At 55.7% G+C, this 16932-nt stretch overlaps 6 protein-coding genes across 6 annotated transcripts; 3 read left to right on the plus strand and 3 right to left on the minus strand.

Annotated features, from left to right (window-relative positions):
- Positions 1-2650: 2650 nt before the first annotated feature.
- B0H18DRAFT_1080996 (uncharacterized protein) lies at positions 2651-3250 on the plus strand (the record flags this gene model as incomplete). The annotated part of the gene is made up of 1 exon (XM_048031313.1): positions 2651-3250. One exon carries the CDS (start codon positions 2651-2653, stop codon positions 3248-3250), a length of 600 nt encoding a protein of 199 aa, XP_047901054.1.
- Positions 3251-4266: 1016 nt separating this feature from the next.
- On the minus strand, positions 4267-5815 carry B0H18DRAFT_7795 (uncharacterized protein). Its single transcript, XM_048039245.1, has 4 exons — positions 5684-5815; positions 5327-5621; positions 5243-5270; positions 4267-5181 (listed from the first exon to the last, which is right to left on the minus strand). Exons 1-4 carry the CDS (start codon positions 5759-5761, stop codon positions 4437-4439), a joined length of 1146 nt encoding a protein of 381 aa, XP_047901055.1. The 5' UTR covers positions 5762-5815; the 3' UTR covers positions 4267-4436.
- A 1891-nt stretch (positions 5816-7706) lies between these two features.
- Positions 7707-8896, minus strand: B0H18DRAFT_7823 (uncharacterized protein). Its single transcript, XM_048039247.1, has 5 exons — positions 8724-8896; positions 8600-8641; positions 8514-8536; positions 8309-8451; positions 7707-8255 (listed from the first exon to the last, which is right to left on the minus strand). The coding sequence occupies exons 1-5, from the start codon at positions 8767-8769 to the stop codon at positions 8069-8071; spliced, it is 441 nt and encodes a 146-aa protein (XP_047901056.1). The 5' UTR covers positions 8770-8896; the 3' UTR covers positions 7707-8068.
- Positions 8897-8999: 103 nt separating this feature from the next.
- On the plus strand, positions 9000-11360 carry B0H18DRAFT_966213 (ankyrin repeat-containing domain protein). Its single transcript, XM_048043316.1, has 8 exons — positions 9000-9126; positions 9179-9195; positions 9249-9344; positions 9395-9616; positions 9664-9728; positions 9784-9808; positions 9859-9941; positions 9997-11360. Exons 1-8 carry the CDS (start codon positions 9081-9083, stop codon positions 11060-11062), a joined length of 1620 nt encoding a protein of 539 aa, XP_047901057.1. The 5' UTR covers positions 9000-9080; the 3' UTR covers positions 11063-11360.
- Positions 11361-11553: 193 nt separating this feature from the next.
- Positions 11554-14182, plus strand: B0H18DRAFT_866345 (major facilitator superfamily domain-containing protein; the record flags this gene model as incomplete). The annotated part of the gene is made up of 13 exons (XM_048039777.1): positions 11554-11822; positions 11885-11988; positions 12040-12215; positions 12278-12461; positions 12521-12680; positions 12733-12837; positions 12890-12910; positions 12966-13069; positions 13120-13385; positions 13440-13514; positions 13570-13839; positions 13896-14027; positions 14078-14182. 13 exons carry the CDS (start codon positions 11554-11556, stop codon positions 14180-14182), a joined length of 1971 nt encoding a protein of 656 aa, XP_047901058.1.
- A 131-nt stretch (positions 14183-14313) lies between these two features.
- On the minus strand, positions 14314-16908 carry B0H18DRAFT_1080984 (uncharacterized protein; the record flags this gene model as incomplete). The annotated part of the gene is made up of 12 exons (XM_048031311.1): positions 14314-14699; positions 14760-14913; positions 14975-15205; positions 15263-15549; positions 15598-15762; positions 15848-15957; positions 16010-16101; positions 16167-16190; positions 16241-16346; positions 16399-16492; positions 16546-16654; positions 16687-16908. 12 exons carry the CDS (start codon positions 16906-16908, stop codon positions 14314-14316), a joined length of 1980 nt encoding a protein of 659 aa, XP_047901059.1.
- Between the last annotated feature and the right edge of the window lie 24 nt (positions 16909-16932).

Raw genomic sequence — 16932 nt, forward strand, 5'->3', positions numbered from 1 at the left:
TTTCAATGACATCGACCTCTTCGGGATTCTGCCAGGGTCCCGTTTCACGGAAGGATGGATATGCCCGCTATACAAAAAGGGAGATAGAAGAGACATCAGTAACTATAGGCCAATAACACTGCTCAACTCAGACTACAAACTGTATACGCGAATATTGGCAACAAAACTTGGCTCGGTCGTGCCGAAGATTGTGCACCCGAATCAGGCCGGCTTTGTGCCAGGGCGCCATATCGAGGATCAAACGCAGCTCGCCCGAACGATGACGGACTTCTGCGAAGCTACCGAGGAAGATGGAGTAATTGTAGCCTTGGATCAGGAAAAGGCGTACGATAAGATTGCGCATGACTACCTCTGGAAAGTATTGCAAGCTTTCGGCTTCTCGCCGGCTTTCATAGCCAAGGTGAAACGACTGTATGAACACGCCGAAACGGTGGTGATAATAAACGGGGAGAAAAGCATACCTTTCCGAGTTGTACGGGGCGTTCGGCAGGGCGATCCTCTGTCCTGCCTGCTGTTCATCCTAGCAATTGAGCCCTTAGCGTGCATGCTGCGTGCGTCGCCCATGGCGGGGTTCCGGATACCTGGGATGGCTGACAGACTCATTACTACCCTCTTTGCGGATGACACGACAGCTTACCTCTCCAAGTCCGACAGATGGTCAGATCTATGGACGATCCTGCTGCGATGGTGCGTAGCATCCAGAGCGCGCTTCAACGATAATAAGACGGAAGTCATACCGGTCGGAAGCCTAGAATACAGACAAGAAGTAGTCGCGACCAGATCCATGAACCCCGACAGCCTAGACTCGGACTTCCCCCCTTCCGTACATATTGCAACGGAAGGGGAAGCCGTGCGTATTCTGGGGGCATGGGTTGGGAACCAAGTCAATGATGCTGCAGTATGGGCACCAGTTATGACTAAAATGAACCTTTTCCTAGACCGATGGGGTCGTTGTCACCCGACTTTCCGAGGGAAAAGGCATATTGTCCAGATGGGCCCCGGCGGCATGTCTCAATACCTGACGAAAGTACAAGGAATGCCTAAGACAATAGAGAACACCCTGGCTAAAATGATCCGGGATTTCGTCTGGAACTCACCGCGACCCGGGCCAGTCAACCTAGCAACATTGTACCGTCCCGTCGAAGAAGGCGGCCTCGGTATCCTGGATATTAAGTCGCGTAACGAGGCTATAGAGCTAACGTGGATAAAGCGATACCTGGACATGTCCGAAAACCGCCCTATATGGGCCTATGTGGTCGATGCGCTGCTAAGCAACGCAGTGACCGCCGACGCCGGAGCTATCCGACCAATTTCCCAGATCAACACTTTTCTGCAATCTTGGTCTCCCGCAATACATGGGAAATCTCGCCTACCGGACTACCTGGTAAAGATGCTGCGGGTAGGCCGCAAATACAACGTCAGCTTCGCGGCAATAAAGCTGACCAGGGCCATTAAGGAGGACCTACCGGCCTGGTACCATCTGGGAGCTGATCGCCACCTTCGACGCCTGAATAACACAAAAATAAGCGACTGTCTCCGGAACTCCCACAACGTGTTACGAGTCACGGACCTCGTACGGATGGCAGGACGACACAACAAACAGAACGGCCACGACCCATGTGGCTGTCAGCCGTGCCAAAAGGACCAAGAGTCTGGCTGCAGGCATACCCTACAATGCTGCGCTGCCGCTGCCCGCATCCTCACTATGATCCGCCCGAAGTGGCACCCGGACCACCCGTCGCCAGAGGATGGTTTATCCCTGACGCACAGGAGACTGGAAGCGAATATGAAGGCTCTCGAATCCGAGGATGAGGTCCTTTTTGACCCCTCGTTGACTGAAAGAGGTGGGGTATCAGAGGCTTTCCGCGCTTTCGTGGACCCAACAGCCCACGACAACCCTCCAGCCATACGCCGCCGTGTTGGGCGGGTCGTAGAGGAAGAAGCGGTGACAGCGTACGTTATACTAGGACGAACCCCGCCTGCAAACGACCCCGACCTCCATGCCAGGGTGGAAACAGCTGCCTGGTTCGGACAGGGAGATGAGAAGAACCGGACCCTCAGTTTTGTATGCCCCCGAGTACAAGACTCCAGCATCGAAGGCGAGATACGTGCCGCCTTGGCTGCGTGCAGACTCACGCCATTAGATGCCCCCCTACACTACGTGTGTGAGTCAAAGTTCCTAGTAGGAGCGCTGTCCACTAACCTCCTGACGTGGGAAGACAAGGGCTGGATTGATGTACGATACTCTGAGCCCCTCCGAGCACTGGTGAATGCTCTCCGGAAGCGATGTGCCCCTACTTTCCTGAAACGAGCAGCGACGCCGGACGAATGGAGGCGAATAGACTGGGCGCGCCTCCTCTTTACGGATGGTGCCGAGGAGGGCGGCCCCGACTCTGTTGCTTTGACGCGGGATGCCGCTTTCGACCTGTCCGGGGCTCGCCTTCTTTGCCTCTCACAGCGTCTGGCGTACAGGGGGATACGTCTTTCAGTCGTCACGGAAGACAGGAGACACGCACTTGTAAACATGGCGGAGACGGTGGATAATACGCGCACCGCTGGCTCCCCACAACTTCGGGCGGAAGATGTATGGCGGAGCCTCCGGCGCCACAGGGACCTTCGGCCTCAAATATCAGACTTTTTATGGAAAGTAATGCACCAGGCTTTCAAAATAGGCTCATTCTGGTCCAAGATACCGGGATATGAGGCTAGAGGATCATGCCCAGTGTGTGGAGAAGTGGAATCTATCTCACACATCCTGCTCACGTGCCAGGCAATTGGTAGAGAGCTGGTCTGGTCACTCGCGCGTTCCTTATGGGAAAGAAAGGGTCTCCCCTGGTCAGTACCGTCCCTGGCGGATATCCTAGGGATCGGGACCAAGGTATGGACGGTTCCAGGCAGGCGAAAGCGTCGCGAGGGCGCATCACGCTTCTGGCGTGTCCTCATCTCGGAATCGGTTTATTTCATATGGAAGCTACGCTGCGAACGGGTAATAGCGCACGCGGACGAAGAGGGCTGGCAGCACTCTGTGGATAGTGTCCGAAGCCGCTGGCTGTGCGCAATGAACCTTCGCTTACATACAGATATGGATATGACGCATCGCCGTTTTGGGCGGAAAGCCCTGAAGGCGCAGAGTGTTCTGGCGACCTGGAACGGGGTAATTCACGATGAACGTGCACTTCCGTATGAATGGAACGAGCTGCCAAAGGTTTTAGTGGGTATACTGCTCCGCGTCCCTCTTGATGCGGGGTAGCCGAGTCCCACACTGGCCGGTTGCCGGCCGTGCGTAAACGCATTTTCGCCCTTGGAAGTTTTTGCGGGTTTTCCCGCTGACTGGCTGACTCACCGGGGCCGACCTATTGTCGTCTGCTGGGAGCCATTGCAGCCCTCCAAAAAAAAAAAAAAAAAAAAAAAAAAAAAAAAAAAAAGACCCTGTGTGTACTGTACGCTTCGATTTGAGGCTAAGCCATCACGTTCGCCACAGCATTTGTACCACCCGCAGCGGAAAGGGCTCTCGGGCTCGGGCCATAACGCACAGACCCTGCAGCGCCAATGGTCATCGACATTGTCTAATTTCCCAAGACCGTCAACACGGCGCGGCGCGGAAATGTCATCGAGAGGCAACCAGTCACCTTGGTAGTCAGCGGTCAATGGTTGCGTCTGGGCGATCTTCCGGATCGCGCTATCCATGGGGTATCCCCGTGTCGCCCGGCCTCGACACACCGCTGCTCAGCCAGTCCTGACCTGAGAAACGAGTTAACCATTGATAGTGTGCCGGCCAATCGGGTCCGCTGGTAAGTCCGCATTGCTGGGCGGTCTCCTGTCGGACGAGGCATTGCTGCTCAACGCTAATGGCGGTGGCCAGCCCCGAAGCAGCACGTCCCAGCGAGCTAAAGCTGCTTGAGGCGAGTTCTACAGGGAGGGCGAGCAAGGCCCGGAGGGACCGGAGGCGGGGGGCGCGGCTTCGGATAGTGTGGTCAACCCGATCACAGCGATCTCGAGTGCTCGAGATGGACGAATCGGCACATGTTATTCGGACGTACCGGTGTGCTAGGTGGCTGCTAGTCTGCGAAGCCAGCGGGCGATGTAAGACGGATTGACGAGTCTAGGAAGAGCGCGGACGGACGGGTGGACGGCAGTGTTAGTGATGATGAACACGCAATGAATAGTAGATAGATGGATGTACGATACGATCTTGACAGGGACAGCAATACGAGAGCGTGATGAGCGTGGCCATGAGACATAGAATGGATACAACTGTAGGAGGGAGCAAATACGAATAAGTTAGATGCGCGTGGACCGAGGAATAGATGATGCGGGGTCTAAGGAAAGATGATCGTACCGTGTACACTAGTGGACCGCGCCGGGTCCGTCATCATCATGCAAATACAGACACATCCTGTCCTGTCCGTCCAAGCAATGTCCCAACTATGGGTCCGTCACAGTCCCATCCTTTCCGCCAACGTCCGATCCGTGCTGTCGAATGCTGGTAGGTTGTTCTGTCCCCGCCCACTCCGGCGGCCTCCTCCTCCCCCACCGCCAGACCGTCCTCCACCATTCCGCCGGGACGTCCGGTCACGGTCTCTCTCCCGCTCGCGGTTCTTCTCACGGTCTTTGTCTCGTTCTCGGTCACGAACCCGATCCCTGTCGGCGTGAGGTGGGCGGTCGCGCCCCCGGTCGCTATCTGTATGCGGCGGTCGATCACGTCCGCGCGCAATGTCGGTGTGGGGAGGACGGTCACGTCCGCGATCACTGCCAACATCCGTGTGGGGCGGACGGTCGCGCTCGCGCGGGCGATCAGGTGATCGTGGCCTGCTGCGCTCGTCCTCCTCGGTGTCCATCCCAGGGGGAGGCTTCCGGTCCACCGACTCTGGACGTCGCTCGCGCGTGTCGCGAGGAGACGAAGCAGCAGATTGTGCGTAGCTCGCCGCTGAGCCTGGCCGGCCAGACAGATTGGGCGGAGCAGGTGATGCGTGCGACTCTGAGAGCCGTGGCTTTTTCTGTGCTCGGGGACCCGTAGGCGGGAGCTTGCCCGATCCGTTGGGCCCTGGCGGTGGATAGGACTGTTGTTGTGGATAGTGATTTCGTAGAGGGGCAGGCGACTGCGAATGCGCCTGCACTTTAGGCATGTATGCTTGGCGGCTATTCGCCGCGAGAGCTTCATGCGACTTGTCGAGCTCTGCACTGTAGGTATGATAGGCGGGTGTGAGAGACATGAGTAGAGACAGCAGCGGAGGCAACTCACGAGAGTGACGAAATGACTTGATGAGAATCTGTACATGTGTCAATGTTAATGGTCGCGCCACCACGCCATGTTCTCTGTGCACACCTTTTAGCGCCCCTTCCAGCTTCTGAACTACCCGCCGCAATGCGCGGACGTCTTCTTTGAGTTTGCCGGTCTCTCCGGCCTTCAAAAGCTCGTAGAGCTCGTCATTTTCCTCTTGTAGCGTCTTGTATCTCTGTGTGAGAGCTGCGGTGACGGTACTCGATGTCGACGCGGATGTCGCATGGTCACGGATGTGTGGTAACAATATCGACACCCAAGCTGGTGGCAGTGAAGCAGGGTCCGTCACGGAGGGTGGCGGCTGAGTTGACAGGTATTGGCGGAGGTGTGTAACTTCGTCCTGCGGCGCGGCATTGAGGTCAATGGGGTGTGCGCGAGTACCCAGAGTACCAAGTATCTCACCGTGAGTTCGGCCACCTGCGCATCTCGTTCTCTCAGAAGGTTCTCCAGGTCAATCTCTCGGGATGACGGCAGGTCCATGGTGGATGCGAACGGGCAGGCACCGTCGCGGTTGGTGAGTAGAAAGGACTCCGCGACTGGGACAACGACGCCTCGATAGCGCCTCAGGGAGTCGACGCCACGTGCCCACCGCGCGCTTTCACACAGCGGGCGCGGACGGCGCATACCAAATCGGGTATGTTTCACTACCACTTCGCCGCTCGGCTCGGACACTCACTGACCGGCGATGGTGCTGGAAGCATGTTGCCTTCAAAGTTTTGTTGGGTCAATGAAGGCGGGTCTGCACACGGCACTCTCAGATGGATGTGTATTGTTTCGCTGGTTGCGATTGTGATAGTGAAGTCTGACAATTCAAAGGATTACACGAATGAGGATCCTCCCTGCTCAAGACGACCGTCGCGGTCATACTACACTGGTGATCCAAATTTTGCGTCCGAGATGCCCTGGTAGCGTCCCCTCTATCCAGCCTCCCTCCTTCCCTCAATAGTATCGTGGTGATGCGGCGAGTTCAGCGTGTATCCTCCCTTAGAACATGGCAAGAGGCGGTGTGGAACCCTCAAGTGCGGTGCGACGAATGCGTGCGCGTTGCAGAGAGTGTATGTATGGCGGACGTCGGCACGTCCTGCGCAGAGCGCGCCGATGTGTAGCGAGCATGTCGCGGACGTGAGTGGCGGCGGCGGCGGCGGCGGGTCTTGGGTGGAGCTGACGATGCCCGGGAGACGGTTGGCTACCGATGAGCCCATGCGATAACGGCGACGAATGCGACATGAGGCATATGGGCATATGGGTGACGGAGGACAGCGAAGTGCTGCCATAGAGTCGAAGGTCTACATGCCGAACAATTTCTTGAAGCCCTTGGCCTTCGACGGGTCGCTGCAGGCTCGCTTCCTGCCATCGGAGTTCGAGGGACGAAGGACCTGCCGGAGGTCCTCGTACGTGGCGTAGGTGTCGCGAGGTGACTGGGCGGAGACGAAGAGGTTGAACGTGTGCGGCGCGGCGGGTGCGGTGGGGAAGAAGTTGAAGGCGGCGGTGGTGCAAGACATCTTCGTCAACGAAGGGAGGACTCGGATGGGCGTGTTAGAGTGTGATGAGTGAGCTGGTTTGAGAGAGAGGATTTCGTCGCAGACGAGTTCGCTGGCTATGCGGATGCTGATAGGGATCCATAGCGGCAAGGGGCTCACCTTATGTACTCGTCGACGAGAAGCCCTGCGTCGCTATCAGTGTGGGCGGGATTGGAGGGGACTCACCAATCCAGACGGACGCACACGCGGACCCACGACGGCACACATTGTATCCTGGAAACGGATTCCCCGTGTAGCCGACCGTGTGCTGGTGTCCAATGCCTACGCAAGCGAGATGCCTATAGGAGGCCGACAATGAAGCCTGCCCGGGCGCGCGTCGCGACGCGTTGTGGGCGTATGTTTGACGGTGCTTGGTACTCGTCATGTGCAAACAACCGAAATTTGCCAAAAACGCGCGGCGTATTTCCTTGACCTCCCTCCAGCTCCCTCCTCTGTTAACGTCGTCTACTCCATGACTCACATATCGATGTTGAACCCGTCGCTGTTTGAGGTATCTGTCGTCGATGCTGGGCGTCCCCGCTGAGACAACCAGCGTAGGGGGGACAGTTTGTAAGTCGTCTTTTTATTGTCTGTGCGATGATGCTATCTATATTCCTAAACATGCGAACGCTCACGCGTTATGAACGTATCTTACTCTACAACGGTATCTGAGCCCTTGCATTCTTGTCTCAGTCACGTATGAGGACGTTTCACTAATGTCTCTCCCTCCAGTGTTCAGTCGTCAAGGGCGTTCACGGTGTCCTCGTCCGACAACACGGTGCAACCTAGACGCAAGTGGGTATACGTGTCTTCCTGGGCTAGAGGTATCTCCATTCAAAAGGTGAGTCTGACAGCTTTGATGATTCTGCCTTGTTCCCTGTTTTCCTGTGATGACAATTTCTATTCACACTGTATGACGTGTTGGTACGTTACAGTACTTTCACATTTATGATTTGTATCTACAACGGTATCTGACAGTTCGTTCTTTCTACTTGCGCTTCTCTGCTACCTACAGCCATAGACTGACTCGTCATTCTGTAGGGCGAACCCAAGGTCTCATCGGCCATCGAACACAACTTCAGTCGCCCACGGTGCGTGTTCCATCACTACTTCGTGTACAATAGGAGTTTCCCTCCGCTTGTAAAGTGATACGGCACGGTTGTGGTCGGAATATATCGTTACAATCATTTGATTCTGTCCATCGAAATACGCACGTCTACACGCCATCTGAGAAAGGATCACAGTATTTATGACTGAGAGGCGAACGTCATGCCCGACCAAGCTCCTCGTCTGCGAAGGCATCGGGAGGAACCTGACCTTGTATTTGACTGAGAGCACCCTTAAGAATGTACAGGTAAGGGCCGGATTTGACCGGCGGGGACGTGGTTTGGTATGCCACGGGCAGGGTGCATCTTGGACACTGAAATCTATATTGACGTTCATATCCATCCGCGCTGGACAGGGTGTCAGAACATCATCAGTAATTGTGATAGATGCACATGCGCACCGCTCTACCAAAACCGGATCCTTCGGTGTCGCATTTAGCTTGAAGATTCGAGCCTTCCCTAGCCCATTGTCGTGGCACCGTATGACCACCGCGCCATCTGTCTTCCGGCGCGGCAGGGAAGTAAGACTCTTGTCTATAACAAGCTGGACGTGAAACTATCAGAGACGTGATGCCGAGGGGAACGGACGCCGGAAGGTTCACTCACGATAAACTCTCCACAGATACAATCTGCGCCGAAGAGAAGCAGGGATGTCAATGGTCGTACCGCCGCACGGGGAATAGAGGTCTCACAGTAGACGCGTAGCGCTGCTGTTGACGATGCCGTTGGTTGGGCTAGGGAACAGTTTCATGCTTTCAGCGGAGATTCACCTCGGGATGCGGCCGATAGGACGGCGAACGCGGCAGTAGTACTGACCATCGGTGGACGAAGAGACCGCGGAGCGAGAGACGACCTTGGGCATTGCGAGGGCGTCGGCAACGAAGGCGGCGAGCAGGGGGAGAGGGGCAGCTTCGGGGCAGGTGGAAGGAGAACAGAAGGGTGGTCGGCGGCAGGACGCGCCCAGAGGAGAAGCGTGCGAGCTTCGCCGCCTGAGAGCTCAGAGAGACTGACGTCCGCCCTTCATCAGTCCAGCATCACGTGGCAACCTTCATCCTATTATGCCTCCCCCAGTCCTTTGCTGTGTTTCCCGTCCTCACTGCCTTCCTCCCTCTGTTCCCCCTGCCAGCCCTTGTAACTACGCCGGCCTCCTCCCCATCCCCGCCTCCTACCGTTATGGCGGAGAAGGACGCCGCCGCCAGGCTTCGGCGAGCCGTCCAGGGTACGTCTGTCCGCCACCGCTCGCCCGTCTAGTCGTGACCTCGGTCATGCAGAGAACAACCTCTTCCTGGTCAAACGTCTCATCAAGAGGACGGACATGCGCAATCCGGACCCTTGAACAAGCGGTACACATCGTTGGCCTGGGCGGCCGTCCTCGGGCACGAGGAGACGTTCGAGTTCCTGTTGGCTAGCGGTCATGATGACCATGAGTACAGCAAGGTGCGTAGACTTCGCTAACGAACATGACGTCGCATCTCATAGGAACCTAGGATACTGACAACAACACGATTCTGATTCTGTTGGCCGACGCCAAGCCTCCCATCACAAGCCCGTACGGTTCGACCCAGAGTGAACATGAATTCCTCAGTGCTACCCTGCGTATGGCGCGTCTCTACTACGACCGGTACCCCGATATTATGGACTGGGCGAACGTGGAAGGAAGAACTGCCCTGCATGTAGCGGCGTTGAAGGGGAAAGAGGAGTTGGTTCGAGTGAGTATCTGAACTGCCGCGGTGTGCTCACCCTAACACAGCCCTAGATGCTTTGCGATTTCGGGGCGGATTTTGATCTTGCAGATAACGAGGGCAACACGCCCCTGCACTAGTGAGTGATACAATCCTGCCTGTACGACGGGCATCTGATATATGTGGTATGACAGCGCAAGCGCTTGGGGACATATGCCAGTTCGTGTTGACTCATGTCAAAACATGCATGTAAACTGACATGACAACAGATTGTGCAACTGCTCATCGAACGTGGATGCCAGTACTCCGCTCGCAACAACGAGGGGTTTACCCCGTCAGATTATGCTTACTCGTACGTGCCTGAGTTCCGAGTCCCTCGAACCTATTGCTTACATGTACCACCACAGAACGAGCACTCGAGACACCTTGCAAGACACCGCCCGGACACAATTCGAGCTGAATAAAAAGGCTCGCAGGAATGTCTTTGCACAGGCTGCCGCAAGAGGAACCGAGTGGGGTACGACACCAGACCCGATACTGGGACCACCGCCCAAGGCATACTTCACGAACGGCTCGCGCATGCGGAGTGGTTCTGGTACAAGTCGCACAACGAACACGTCTGACAGCGGTGACATGCTCGATGCAACATACACCTCTCGCAGTCACCTCTCGCCTGTCACTTCATTATCCCCTTCCCGTCGCCCCAACCAACTTCCATCAGGGTCTTACTCACCAGCTCAACCGTCTGCCAGCTCGTCCGGAAGCACGGCCTTTTCTTCTACTGCATCACCCTCCGCGCAGTCTCACCTTATCCCTTCCATGTCCCACAACCCCGCGTCGGCACTATCTCCGATAGCTACGCGCATGCGAGAGCGCGACGCTGATGCCATGGAGAAGTACAAATTGCGACAGCGTAGTGGAAGCGGCGCTACCGCTTCGACAGATAATCCGTCCACAAATGGGTCGTCACCCACACCCGAGGATCGCAAACAGTCGCTGATGGCGGTAGGTTCTGTTGCGCCCCGCCGTCGATTACGACCATCAGCTTCTGCAGCACAACTTCGGACGACTCCCCAACCACCCGCGATCAGCCCCAATCCGTCTGTCTCACAACACGAAACGGTTCGACATCGGTCAGGAACCAGTCCTGCCGCAGTGCCTGCGTCTCCGACCACGCAGGAATCAGCCACACCGACTCAAAGCTCGTCGAGGCCACCTTTGCGAAGGCTCGAAGAGGACAGCGCAGACGAATACACTGGCCCACCTTCGCAATATGCCGACTTCCCCGCCCCACCCCCCTTTGACGACCCCATCGAGCGCACTCGCACCATCACACCAACCACCGCAAATGGCCCTGCGCTGTCGTACTCGCGGCGGCTGCCCTTCAACCTTCTTTCGTCTCACAAATCGAGCACGGACTCGACCGCTGGCGGTCACCGGAGAAACGCCTCCGTCAATGCAGCTATCCGATAGTGGTCGTTTAATATGGTTTCGACGCATTGTACTTGTTCTTGAACACTCCTGGTCTGTACGTCACACGTCCCTTGTAGTCGACTTCCGTCTCTCGCTGTGCAACTATCCACGCTTCATCCGTCTGGGCTCGTGCATGCATTCGTTCCCGCTACGCACAAAATGCATCTATCTTATTTGACGTTGTATCAAGCTCGAGTACTACCCGCCCTGTTTTTGTTTCCTTGTCGGTCTGCGCATTGGAGGATTCATAGGTGCTTGGCCGACTGGCGTTGAATACGAGCAAGCATCTGGATCTGGCTGGCCACGTGAGATTAAGGTACGCTGGTTCGGGGATTCCCGAGTTTACGCCATGGGACAGGCTGTCCCTTGCATGAAGTCCTCAAGGCAAGGAGGCCCGCAAGCCGCCGCTCTAAGTCTGACCTACCCGTAGCGCATTCCGCCTATCTTCTGCCTCTTACCCTCATCCATACCCAGCAAGACAGCGGCGCAGCATGCCGTTCCCAGCGACCAATGCGGGTGCGGATCCTGATCCTACCACCCAGATAGCTTGGCCTTCGAGGAACGGGAAACGGCGCGATCCTGCATCGGACCAGGCAGAGTCTGCTGAAGATGGACAGAGCTCTACCGCTGCTGCGGGTGGCAAGAGGACGCGGACACCTGAGCGAGACGGCGATGGCGACAGGAGGATGTCTACAGTGGATCTCATGAAGTTGAGTGTGTCCATGGCTGGATCGCAAGTTGCCTGGACAGTCGAGCTTGGGTACGTGTTGTGCAAGTCGTTCCAATGCGAATCAATGGCTTAACGGGTACATCTACGCGCAGATACGGCACCCCGTTCCTGCTCTCACTGGGTCTGTCCGAGACGCTCACGAGCTTAGTATGGTTGGCTGGTCCTATCAGTGGACTAATCGCACAACCCGTTATTGGTATGTTATACGCATGCCGTATCCAGGCGGTCTCACTTATTTGCCTTAAAGGCGCAATCTCTGACGCGTCTACCTCGAAATATCGTCGACGGTACTGGGTTGTGTTGTCTACGATCGTACTTGTCATCTCCACCTTGACACTCGCGTACTGCCAACAAATTGCTGCGGTCTTTGTCGATCTGTTCGGCGGAGGGGCCGGCAGCTGGGACCCACAATGGATCAAGCAGGTCCGCCTGTGTACGGTTAGATGCTGATGCCAACAAGACTGACATTGCTTCCCCGCGCATAGGTCCAGAACACCGCTATTGCACTGGCTGTCATCTCATTCTATCTATTGGATTTTGCACTCAACGCATTGCAAGCGTCCCTGCGAAACCTACTTCTCGACATCACTCCACCGTCTCAGTTGAACGCTGGCAATGCGTGGCACAGTCGGATGTTGAACGCGGGCAATATCCTCGGATACGGGTTCGGTATGTCGTGCGGCATTCATCACACAAGAAGACCCCGTACGAACTTACCCTCCTGACAGGATTCTTGCCGCTTGCTAACATGCCCATCCTTCGTCTGCTTGGCGGTGACCAGTTCCGCAAGTTCTGCGTTGTCAGCATGGCCATCCTGGTAATTACCGTGTGGATTACATGTTGGACACAAGAAGAGAAGGAACGCCAGTCACGGCTTATTGAGAAAGAGTATGTCCCATTTCAATGAATGTCTCCTGACGATAGCTAACGAGAGTGTCAGGAACAAACTGCGAGACGTGTTGGACAACATCTACAATGCGATAGTCCACCTTCCGAAGCCGATCAGGCGTGTTTGCTATGTTCAGATCTTCGCTTTCATGGGCTGGTTAGTTCCCTGCATTGCCTCTGTCCGCATTGAATCTGATGTTGGAAACCAGGTTTCCTTTCCTGTTCTATGCGTGAGTAATCAGACATGACGCCTTTGATTGCTTGCCTTCATCGACGTCCTGGCAGTACTACCTACATCGGTCAGGTGATGGCGTATGAGCTCCAAACTGATCCAGACAAGGATACAGCGACTAGGATGGGCGAATTCGCTATGCTCATATACAGTATCGGTAGGCAGCTGCTGTCTTTCCTGCCAACATTGTATTAACGTGTCCGATAGTTGCTGTTGTCGCGGGAGCAACGTTGCCTCGACTCGCCCGACGGGACACGCGCCTCCTAGCCCATGAGGGCGATGACGAGGACGAGGATGCTGAACTCGCCCGCTTGCGTGCGACGGTCATGGAGTGGAGGTCCGACGCTGCACGCAAGGGGCAGCCCCTCCGACTCCCCTGGATGCCGTTCTTCCTCAGGAACATCTGGTCCGGGGCCATGATCTTGTTTGCCGTGATCACATTCTCGACGTTCTTCATCACCAAAGTGTGGCAGGTACGTGCCATGACGATGACGAGGTGTGCTAGCAAGTCTGATCTGGTTTTCCAGGCGGTGATTGCAGTGAGCTTGGTCGGTATTTGCTGGGCTGTTGCTTGCTGGTGCCCATTCGCTATCATCATGGAGGTATGTCGCAGCGATCGCAACGGCATCACCTACTGATGAAATTGCTCCGCATCAGTTTTTGAAGGAGCGCGAGCGTGAGCACAGTGCAGAGGAGTCGGCGCCTGCTGCCGGGGAGTCTGTCAATCGCCCATCGCATAGCCGCACGAGGTCGACACCCGCAGTTGTCCGTCGCCAGAGCGATGCCAGCGAGCGCGCCCCTTTGCTCCGCCGTCGCCGTTCCTTCAACCAGGACGAGATTGACGCGACGCCGTCGGAAACTCAGCCATTGGCTGGAGGTACGGTCCTCGGTATCCACAACTTGGCGATCGTGTTCCCACAGTTCATCGTGAGTTGATGTGCCGTCGTTTATGACAAGTGTCTGTGAATACTGGTACTATGCAGGTCGCACTTGTGTCGAGCGCTATCTTCCACGTCGTGGATGCGGACATTGACAACGATCCTGCCCACCACACGACGTACTATGGCAAGAATGGCGTTGCCTGGGTCCTGCGCTTCGGCGGTCTCTGTGCATTGGTATGTTGTTCTCCCTTGTCCCGGTACCATTGTCCTTATGTCCTCGTCAGTGCGGTGCGGCCTTCGCTCGCATGGTTCCTCCTACCCGGACCGAAAAGGAGATGCGCAGGCGGCTCGCGGAGCTCAAGGTCCTCCAGGAGGAAGACGCGCCCTGATTTACTGCATCTATCACCCACGGACTCCCATCTCTGCTATCTCGACAGTGTACAACATCACATAACCAGCTAGCCGTAAGTTACATTGCCATCGTCGTCGGTTCGATATAGGTCTGGGTTAGTCGGTACAGTTAGGATCCTACAATGAACATAGCGTAATCCCAGTCATCGTGGTCCCTGCTTGAAATGCGTCGGCATGGTATGAGTGTGGCTGGCGGTAGATTGTCAAGCCCTGCGAAGAGCTGCTCGTGACACTCGCGCACTGGATGAAGGTCAGTTGCGGAAGCGTGTATGACTGCCAATGTAGACGTACTATAAGAGGTCCTGGAAGGTCTGTAGAATAATCGAATCGACAGGGCGTGGGGTCTGAGAGTACGCAAAGCCTCCACTGTGTGTATCCAAGCGATCATCTCTGCATTGGCACGGCGCAAGCAAACTACGGCCACAGATGCATCCGTCTCCTTGAAGCTTGATATCTCCCAGTGACATCGTGCACCGTCTTGACCTTCGTGAGTCCCTGTGTTGAGATTTCAGAATCCTGCATTCAGTTGCGGAGAATGACGGTCTCGTAGCTTACCTTGTCTGAAGGAGGGTTCGATATTGCGTTGAATCATCTCGTCGTCCTCGTCTGGTACCAGACACCTTCCTGTATGTAGGATCACCTGTTTCTCCACCAGCGCCCCTTTGGGTAGTGTGGGCACGAAGAGGTACAAGAGCGGCGTCGCCCCATCCTACATCCCGCATGAGCAGCGAGACAACTCCATGAGTGAATGTGCGCACTGGAGGATGCACTCCCGAGGCTGTCCGGACAGACGATACATCGCTCGCGTTTGCAAGCCAGTAGAGAACACCCTGCTGATGCCCGTCCCAGCCACCACCAGTGTTGTTCTGGAGGGCGTGCGTTACGCGCTGCACATGCTGGAGCGAAAGGGCTGTCTCTAGAGCCAGTGACTGAGGAGATGGGAGGGTGAGGCTGCTAGGTAGCAGACCTATCTGGCCCGATATGAAGATGCGTTCATCTGCCTGTGGATGTACATACTTCAGGGCGACGCAGTATGGAGAGGGGTGATTATGGCGAACCACGACTGCCTGGGAGTATGGCCCGATGTTCGCTGGTGCCCAGTAGCTCAGGCCCTGGACATGCAGTACTTGACGTTCGCTTGGATTCCGTTCGACGAATGCAATGGCGTCGAGCTTGACTCTGGTCGGAGATGGGAGATCGACGGCGACACATGCACGAGCCGGTGGGCTGCTGCCAAAGAAAGTGCCATAGACCGCATTAACCCTCGCGAAAAGGTCCATGGATGAGAGGAAGATGTTAATGGTCGTGCAATTTGAGAGGTCCAGAGAGTGCATTGCCAGGCGGTCTTGAATAGCATGTAAGGCACAGAGTAGCGAAGGAAAATATGCCTTACCTTTCAGTTGTTCGAAGCAGTTCCGAACTTCATCCTCTATGGAATATTCATGGCCACTATTGGCCGTGATGTCGGTGACTGCCACCCATTGGCCAATCTTGTTGACATTGCTAGTTCCCAGCGGTGGTAAGGATAAATCCTCGACCATCTTTACCTCCGACGGATCTATAACACTCCGAGTGTTCAACTGTATGAGCGACGGCATCTCGAATCTCCTCAAAGTCATCGGTGAGCAGATTGGGTATTGTACAGTCGATACGAGGCTCTCCGAATTTTGGCTCGAGAACAGCGTTTTGAATGCGAAGATAGGCGACTGTCGCGAAGTCATTGTCGGAGTGTATGACAGTCTCGACTTCTGTTCTGCGGCAAGGGTTACTTCTCCATAGTGTGCACACTATGGCCTGTGACTCACAGTTTAATTTTGTGCTTGAACAATGGGCAGTCCAGTGTGAGCGTTTCGTATTCACCGCCCTCGCCGCATATGTGCGACCCATACAAGTCGTTCTGCCAACAGGGACCGTCAACAAGGTGAACAGGACAGGCCACTGAGTTGAGATAAAATAATATACCAGCTTTGTCAGCGTTGGCTGCATCTCATTAGAGTCTTCCCCAGGTGCGTAGCCTTGAGTCCGATGCCTGCAACTTTGATGAGGATGGCCTCCATGCCAGCTTCAATCATCTCGGAGAGTAACTCTGCCTGATCACGCTGCCAGAGGTAGCACAGTGGGGTCAATGAGAGACGTCGACACCTGTTCATGGTGTTACACTAGTATCTCTAGACATGTATTGCACACCGCTCACACATGTTCAACTCGAACCCGCTGGTAGTTGGAAAGAATCGCTCCTACAGAAACACCCTCGACACCAGGATGCGATTCCTGGTAACATAAAGGCACTCAGATGGAAACGTAGAGGCTTAAATCTCTGGATGTTACTTTTACGGTAGACAGGAGGCGTACAAGTCTTCTGTCTCGTCCCCGAGCACGCCATCACCCCCCGCAGGGCTTCGGCCACCATATTCGTTGCCCTGCTCAACGGCCGCGCCGGAGATGACCTCCTGTGCAGTGGTACCTCGAGTGCATCGGCGACAAATTGGATGGCATCTTGCCCGACGGTTTGATACAAGTAGGAGTCGAGCTCTCTGCAGTGAATCCTGTCGGCAGGGTTCAGACATTGGGAGGTAAGAGTGTCGGACCTTTGCCATGCTCGGGGCCCAGCGAGGCAGCTGCGACGAGTGGTGGCCGTTGGCGGCGCAGTGGCGAGGTTGTAGCAGCTGTCCTTGCCGCCGCTGAGGAGGGCGACGTACTTCATGGCGGGAGGAAGAGCCCGACTGTT

Source organism: Fomitopsis serialis (genome assembly GCF_022376445.1).
Source record: "Fomitopsis serialis strain Sig1Antser10 chromosome Unknown B0H18scaffold_1, whole genome shotgun sequence".
In the NCBI taxonomy this organism is placed as follows: domain Eukaryota; kingdom Fungi; phylum Basidiomycota; class Agaricomycetes; order Polyporales; family Fomitopsidaceae; genus Fomitopsis; species Fomitopsis serialis.